Source organism: Onthophagus taurus, chromosome 10, assembly GCF_036711975.1.
Source record: "Onthophagus taurus isolate NC chromosome 10, IU_Otau_3.0, whole genome shotgun sequence".
NCBI classification, from domain to species: Eukaryota; Metazoa; Arthropoda; class Insecta; order Coleoptera; family Scarabaeidae; genus Onthophagus; species Onthophagus taurus.
In genome coordinates, this window is record NC_091975.1 from 9,471,728 (window position 1) to 9,480,490 (window position 8,763).

Below are 8,763 nucleotides of genomic sequence, written 5' to 3' on the forward strand. Positions count from 1 at the left end.
GGAATATAACTTGGCTATCCGCAAAGCCAAAAGAAAAACCTGGCGCAGCTTCTGTGAAGGCATAGACAATACGCCTACAGTTGCTCGTCTGCATACGATCTTGGCAAAAGATCACAACACTGATCTAGGCCACCTATGCAAACAAGATGGTAAATATACAGAGGATGCTAAGGAATCGTTGGAGCTGCTACTGAGTACACACTTTCCTTCCTCAAAAGTCTGCCCCCATGCAGATGCCGACCCTGAAGTAATGGACTTAACCCGTCCATCAGGTAGGGTTCGCAGCACAGCTGGGAATATTTTCACACCCAACAGAGTAAGGTGGGCTATCTCGAATTTCAAGCCCCTAAAATCACCTGGAGGAGATGGAATTCTGTCTATCTTTCTGCAAAAAGGCTTAGAAGACCTTCTCCCAATAACAATATCCCTATATATAGCTAGCTACAGCTTTAGCTATATACCCACTCTATGGAGGAAAGTAAAGGTGGTCTTCATACTTAAAGGTGGTAGGCGTTCAAACGCGGACCCCAAGGCGTACAGACCAATTAGCCTAACTTCATTTCCCCTCAAAGGGATGGAAAAGGTAATCGATCAATACCTAAGGAATGGAGTGCTTGTCACAAATCCACTCCACCCTAGCCAACATACTTACCAGAAAGCAAAATCAACAATTACCGCTCTCCATGCTTTGACTAGCACCTTAGAGGAGGCAATTGCAACCAAAGAAATAGCCCTTTGTGCTTTCATAGATATAGAGGGTGCGTTTGATAACACCTCATATGAATCCATAGAGAAGGCTTTAAACGTAAAAGACATACATAAAGGCGCTAAGAGGATGTCCCCAAGGGGGAGTGCTATCACCTCTATTATGGTGCCTGGTAGTTGATGACTTGATGAACACCCTAACTAAAAACGGATTTAAGATACAAGGGTATGCTGATGACCTGGTAATCACAATCCGAGGTAAATATGATTCAATCATAACTCAGCTAATGCAGAAAGCCCTACTACTCACCAATACTTGGTGCAGAAGCAATGGGCTCAGCATCAATCCCAATAAAATCGAAATAGTCCCTTTCACTCGGAGAAGGAAGCTACAAATAAAAGCACCCTCCATTGAAAGCAGAACTATTAACCTCAAAACAGAAACTAAATACCTAGGGGTAATACTTGACAGTAAACTAAACTGGAACTCACACTTAGATAAGGTGAGGAAAAAGGCCATCATGGCAAATCAGATCTGCCGCAGGCTCCTAGGAAGGAACTGGGGTCTCAAACCACGAATGGCTCATTGGGCCTACGTAGCAATAATCAGACCCATGGTCGCCTACGCCTCATTGGTTTGGTGGCCAAAAACAAAACATAAGACAGCTCAACAACAGCTGGCACAAATCCAGCGGTTAGCATGTCTTAACATAACGGGTGCAATGAGATCCTGTCCGACGGCTGCTTTGGAAGCCCTACTCGGTCTCACACCGCTCCACATATATATACAAAAGGAGGCAGCCTTAAGTGCCTTATCACTGAAAACAGTTTCTTCACTCAAGTTGATGCAGGGTGACCTCAGAGGACACCTCGAGATCCTCAAGGACCCATGTCTAAAATTAAAACGGACCTCATACCGACGGAATACAATTTCAACCAACCGTATAAGGTCATATTTAGTAGCAGGAATGATTGGGCCTCAACTAAAAAGAGGAGCCCTAGCCTGGTACACCGATGCTTCAAAGACAGTGAGATCTGGAGTAGGCATGGGCATCAGTGGACCAAATAGCCACATCAAATTGCCCCTCAGCTCGGACTTAACAATTTTCCAAGCAGAAGTTCTTGCTATAAACTTCTGCACCGCTTTGAACCTACAGAAGGGACAAAAAGGTGCATCCATAAACATTTTCACAGAAAGTCAGGCCTACACGTGTGGCTCCGCACTGATCAAAGAGTGTACCAACAACCTGAGAGAACTCGCTAGGGGCAATGTTACCTTAGGGTGGGTTCCAGGTCACAGCAACATTGAGGGCAATGAGAAGGCCGACAAGCTGGCCAAAGAGGTAGAAAACACGCCCTTCATTGGACCCCAACCTGGATGTGGACTACAAAAAAGCCACCTAAAACAAACAATCAACAACTGGGAAGCTTCAAAGATAGCCTTACGCTGGAAAGAACTTCCAGGTCACAGACAAGCGAAGAGTATGATAACTCCGTCGCAAAACAAAACCAAAGAGGTTTTATGCCTCAGCAAAGGGGATCTAAGAACGCTCTCAGGCTACCTAACCGGCCATGTGCCCCTAAAATACCACCTCTTCCACATTGGACAAGCTGAGGATCAAACTTGTCGACTATGCAACGACGAGTCAGAAACTGCTGAACATATACTGTGCAATTGCGTCGCCAGAGGCCGTGTAAGGCACAACGTCTTCGGTAAAACTCCCCTGTTACCTACCGACATAAAGGTTCAAGACCTCAGGACAATACTAAGGTTCATTAAGGACCTACATTTGCCCTAAACCTTTGGAGGGCTAAAGTTACAATAGATCTTATAGGTCGCGGTAACGAGAGGGGCCGCCCTCCTCAGCCCGGCAGCAATAATAATAATAATAAAGGTTCCATATGTGTTTTTATCTCGCTAAGTCGAATTTCACTAACTCGAATTTCTCTGTAACTCGAACTGAACTACTCTGGAATTTCTTCAACTTTTACTTCTATAAGTCGAATTTACCAAAGAATAAAATATTCGAATTCGTTCTGCAAGTAATTTTAACAACAGAATAGCAAACCACATAGACTCGGGCTCAATGTTCTTATTGTTTCAGAATCAGATGAGATAATCTTGAAAATGAAATACTTATTGCTATGCCTACTTTTGATGAAGCTTATTCCTATCTTAGAAAGCTTGAAACCTTTGTATTATCAATAGAGAATGTTCTAGATAATATTCATAATTCTTTACATTTAAAAGAAGATTTTTTCGACAAAGAGCCACTTTAAGCCAAAAGAAAATTCCGGATTACTTTAAAAAACTTGATTAATTTTCTACTTACAATAGTATTAAGGTTTCTGTTTTAAATGTACGTATTAGAAAAGTACATTTCTAATGCTACTAATTTTTCTCTAACTCGAATTCTCCATAACTCGAAGTTTTCCTCTGCTCCCTTAGTCATTCGAGTTAGGGGAATTTCACTGTATAAGAAAACACCAAAATACCTAGGCGTTACATTTGATAGAACGCTCTCTAATATTGTTGATCACAAGTAGATCTTTATTAATTTTAATTTGGAAAAACTGCGTTCTCTGGTTGCAACTGTTACTGGTTATTGTTAGCGGAATAGGCAGAGTTATCCAGGTGTTAGGAAATAACTCTTAAAGTGTTTTATGATCAAATTCAAAACTTCAGGTTTGTCATTAGCAACCTCATTATAATACGATATATAAAATCTCTTGTTGCCGTTTCGTCCAGATTTCTTCTCTTCACTTGTAATTCATCATCACATTCATTACTTACAGAACTGTCGCTGATATCATTTTCGATTATTAATTAAAATTAATAATTAATTAGTTTAAAATCCACTTCTTGGAATATGAGTATGAAAATTTTCCAAAGTGTTAATAAAACTGTCTTCTTTCCAATGCACCAACCCATTTTGAAAAATAACATTTAGTTTTTGAGAAAACAATATTTGAAGTTTTGATAAAATTTTCGATGTTGCAATTTTCATCGATAACTTTCAAAATTCGCTATAAAATTTATTTCTTGAAGGATCCTTGTGGAAATATCACCAATTATTAATTAATATATCCTCTTTTTAATGCAACAAACCGTTTTGAAAAATCGCTTTTAGTTTTTGAGAAATAAATTTTTGAAATGATCGACACTTTTTTCGAATTTTGCAATTTTCGCCGATTAAGTTTTAAAAATTCGTATAAAATCCACTTCTTGGAATATGAGTATAAAAATTTTCCAAAGTGTTAATAAAAGTGTCTTCTTTCCAACGAACCAACCCATTTTGAAAAATAAATTTTAGTTTTTGAGAAAACAATATTTGAAGTTTTGATAAAATTTTCGATGTTGCAATTTTCATCGATAACTTTCAAAATTCGCTATAAAATTCATTTCTTGAATATATATATACAGGATGTCCCGCAACGATTGTACAATACTGCATCAGCGTATTCTCTGATCGAAAACAGACAAGTCTAATAAACATAGGTCCGAAAATGGACCAATTTCGAGATATTCAAAGTTTTAGTTTCATAAGCTGACCTATTGTAAACATCATTAATTCTAACGATTTAGATGCAGTAATTATATGATTACCATGGTTATGATGGTTAAGATAAAGTTTAATAAATAATAAGATAACATTAAGTTAATTAATACAGTTCATTAATAATTTAACAAAACAAGTAACAAAGATTGTCGAAGAAAATCGTTCAACCAGCATAAAAACAACGAATATTTAACAAATTGGAAAAGATTCATGTCATAATAAATGTTCAATATGCGCACCATTTACTTCTAAACACAAACGGATACGTTTTCTAAATGAACTTCTAATGCGTTCAAAGATACCAGGAATTTGTTTTACTGTTTCAAATGCGTTACTAATTTTATTCTTCAAATCCTGCACATTTTGAACGTCTTCAGAATAAACAATTTGTTTTAAATGTCCCCAAAACCAAAAATCTAACGGATTTAAATCTGGTGAACCAGGTGGCCCTCCTCGGCCAATCCACTTATTGCCAAATCTGTTATTTAAGTATGCTCGAGTAGCGCGTGCATAATCGTGCATAAAGTAGCAATCTTCTAGAATTTGTTGAGGTAATTCATCAAATGCCTCTGTAAGGTCATTTTGTAAAAAATGTATGTAGGCATCGGCTGTCAATCTCTTTGGAAGAAAAAATGGACCTAATAACTGATCAGCTATAACTCCAGTCCATACATTAACACTGAATCGCCACTGATGATGAGTTTCTAGTATTGCATGGGGATTTTCATCGCTCCAAACGTGCGCATTATGAATATTAAAAATTCCGCTTTGAGTAAATGTTGCTTCATCCGTAAATACAATGTTTATGGGAAAGTCGACGTTTACTACCTCTTCCTGTATGGCCCACCTACAAAAAATCTCTCTTTTTTCGCCATCATTTTCTGTTAGAGCTTGAACGGTGTTGTAATGATAAGGATAAAGCAACTGCTCCCTTAAAATGCGGTGAACGGTTGTTTTGTTAATGTTTTCTTGTGCAGAAATTCTTCTAATGCTGGTTGAGGCATTTTCATCGACTCTTCTAAAAACTGCTTCTTCTAATTCCACCGGCCTTGTGTAATGTCTCTCCGTGGAATGGCTGTGGGTTACGCTTCCCGTTTCTTTTAATCTGAGAAATAGTCTGCTAAAGGTGTGACTATTAGGCAATCGTCTGTTCGGGAACCTTTGCGCGTAATGACGAGCTGCTAACGACGCATTTCCATCAGCTAGTCCGTAACAATACACCATATCCGCCATCTCTTCCTTGGAGTAATTAATAGGCCATACTTAATAGTTTTATTAAATTAAATAGTAAAATAATAATTTCGTGAAGTATTATTATTTTTTTTTGATTAGACAACTTATCGTAATCATAGTAACGACTTAATTATTATAAAAACAAATTTAAATTCATGATGTTAACAATATCAACTTATGAAACTAAATCTTTGTTGAATATCTCGAAAATGGTCCATTTTCGGACCTATGTTTATTAGGCTTTTTTTGTTTATTTTTGATCATAGAATACGCTGATGCAGTTTTGTACAATCGTTGCGGGACACCTGTATATGTATAGAGGGTGTTTCGGTGACTCGGGGAACAAATGTAACCACATGTACTAGAGTGAAAATGATAACGATTCATGTAAAAAAAAATTAGTAAAACTCCTCAAATTGTAAAGATACAAGCCATCAAAGTCATGAAATTTTAACACATTTTTCTAAATATCTTAAACACTATTTATGGTAAAGCGTTGAAATTTGGTATAGTGTAAACTAATATCACGTAAAATCACTAGGCAATTTTTGAGTTGGATCGGTACGCGGGAACAATGCTATACAGGCTGTTCCTAAAGTTTGTTTGATCAGAACTTTTTTATTCTATCAAAACCCTACATTTATTTTTGCAGTTTTTAATAGTAAATTTAGTTTAAAAATTTTTATCACTCTTAGCGAATATTGATAAAAACCACCGTTTTCGGATTAAATGCAAAAATAAATAAATAATCTGAATTGGCAATGACAAGTGAAAATCGAACTGAGCTGTCATAACTAATATGTATGCAACATGTCCAAGTGTAGATTTAGCTAAATCACATTTTTAATTTGTTTTAGTTGGTTTAAGACAAGAATGCAAAAACAATAAATTAACAATCAACAAAAAATAAACAAAAAAACGACAACACTAACAGGAATAATAAAAAAGGTACATAAAATTACAAGACAAGTAATAAAAAATACTAAAGGAAATGTTCAAAAACTTAGATTTCTTTTTTTTAGTGCTATTATTGAAATCGGAACCCAACATTTTTGCATTTAACACAAAAACGGTAATTTTTATCAATATTATCTAAGAGTAATAAAAGTTTCTAAACTAAATTTACTATCAGAAACTGCAAAAATAAATGTAGGGTTATGATGGAATAAAAAAGTTCTGAGCAAACAAACTTTAGGAACACCTGTATAGTATTGTTCCCGCGGACCGATCCAACTCATAAATCGCCTAACGACTTTACATCACACTGATTTATACTGTACAAAATTTCAGCCCTTTACTATAAATAGTGTTTAAGATATTTGGAAAAATGTGTTAAAATTTCTTAACTTTGATGGCCTGTATCTTTGAAATTTGAAGACTTTTACTAATTTTTTTTACATGAATCGTTATCATTTTCACTCTAGTATATGTGGTTAAATTTGTTCCCCGAGTCACCGAAACAGCCTGTATATATATAGTTGAATCTTTGTATTATATTTTATTAAATAATTTTTTTTACGTTGTTATAAGATTTTTTAATCTTCAAAAACCTGTTCTGCATTTTATCCTTGCATTGTAAGACGATTTTGATGAAAGAAAAAAAAAAGTTTAATTTCTTTTTATAATATTGGTATTCCAGTGGCAAGGTCGAGAGAGAGAACGGGTAACATTAAAAACCAAAGTGGCTCCGAGCGGTCCGTTAGTTGGTTGGTAGACATGGCTGTTAAATTTAACTTTTTACTCCTCTTCTGCTTTGCAGGTAAGTTAAAAATTTCACTTTTAAAAAATTTCCTTCCATTAATTGTAAAATAAAGTCCTTTCGGTTAAAAACTTGCGATTAATTTTTTTTACAATCGATCTAATCAAAGAAGTGAAAGTTAGCCACATCGTTTTTCTTTTTCTGATTCGTTTGATGCAATTCTTTGTCTCACCGTATTTCAAGACATAACTTAACACCTCGGATGTTAAAGACCTCGCCACGCCTCGTGGCATTGCAAATATCGCCTTGATATATCACATATTTAAGAAAAAATGGGAACAGAAAAATATCTTTTATCAAGGTAATGAAATAAAATTAATTAATTAACAAAAAAAGTTTCTTATAAAGAAGATGATGAAGAAAGACCGCGTCTTTATTGGTTTTAGGTGAAAGTTGTGGAAAAGGTCACCTCTTAATTAAATTAAATTTTTTTGTTGAAAAGGTTTTGTTGTTGGAGCAAACAGAAAAACCCCACCATCCCGCCAACCAATTAGAGATGAAGAAATTCTTCTTGATCAGGAATGCCCCGAACCCGAAGGATTTTTCGCCGACACCGAACAATGTGATAAATACTACGATTGCAGAGATGGGGTTGCAACCCCTAAATTATGCGACGATGGGCTAGTTTTTAACGATTTTAGTGCTGATTATGAGAAATGTGATTTACCCTTTAACATTGATTGTTCACATAGACCCAAAATGCGTAAAATCTTTCTCAAAATCTTATTATTATTATCATTAAGAAATTTTTTTTTAATTAGAACAACCACAACCAAGCCAACATTGCCCAAGAAAACACGGTTATTTCGCACACGAACAAAAAAATGTTTGCGACAAATTTTATTATTGCGTCGATGGTAAATTTAATATGATAACGTGCCCTAATGGATTAGTTTATAATGAAAGAGCTGGAATTTGTTCTTGGCCCGATGAGGCTAAGAGGGAAGGATGTACATCTGAGGGTAAATTAAATTAAGTCTTTTAATTTAATAAATTTGTCCCAAAATAATTTTTATTTTAGAGGTTTTCCAATTTGAATGCCAGAAAGTTAACGAAACCGTTGGATTAACACATCCAAGGTACGCAGATCCTGAAGATTGCCAATTTTTCTATGTTTGTATAAATGGAAATGTACCAAGAAGAAACGGTTGCAAATTAGGACAAGTTTTTGATGATGTTAAGAAGACGTGTAGTTGGCCCAGACTTGTTCCGGAATGGTAAATTTAAAAAATTGACCTAAAATTATTTTTTATTTATTATGTATTAATTAACAGCAAAGATTGGTATAAAGGCCAATTCACCGATGAAGAATTAGCAGCTTTGGAGAACCCCCCCACTGCGAAACCACGACCAATTCGCAGGAAAGGCGTTAAAAGACCAGTACAAGAGGAATAAAATAACATTATTTTTAATTCTTTTAGTTTCCATATTGTGAAACTTATTTATAAAAAAAAACTTATTGTATTTTTTTTTGTAATAGTTTCAAAATAAATTTTTCCACACAAA

General features: G+C 35.4%; 1 protein-coding gene across 1 annotated transcript; it reads left to right on the forward strand.

The window, feature by feature from the left end:
* Positions 1–7,148: 7,148 nt before the first annotated feature.
* Positions 7,149–8,763, forward strand: LOC111421912 (protein obstructor-E-like). Its single transcript, XM_023055110.2, has 5 exons — positions 7,149–7,257; positions 7,700–7,960; positions 8,019–8,219; positions 8,279–8,474; positions 8,532–8,763. The coding sequence occupies exons 1-5, from the start codon at positions 7,215–7,217 to the stop codon at positions 8,650–8,652; spliced, it is 822 nt and encodes a 273-aa protein (XP_022910878.1). The 5' UTR covers positions 7,149–7,214; the 3' UTR covers positions 8,653–8,763.

What these genes read in the sequence shown, in the direction of transcription:
- LOC111421912 (XM_023055110.2), top strand. Translation starts at nt 7,215, where the DNA reads ATGGCTGTTAAATTTAACTTTTTACTCCTCTTCTGCTTTGCAG. An exon ending in ACTCCTCTTCTGCTTTGCAG is followed by an intron (nt 7,258 to 7,699) that starts GTAAGTTAAAAA and finishes TTTGTTGAAAAG; the next exon opens with GTTTTGTTGTTGGAGCAAAC. An exon ending in GGAAGGATGTACATCTGAGG is followed by an intron (nt 8,220 to 8,278) that starts GTAAATTAAATT and finishes TTTTTATTTTAG; the next exon opens with AGGTTTTCCAATTTGAATGC.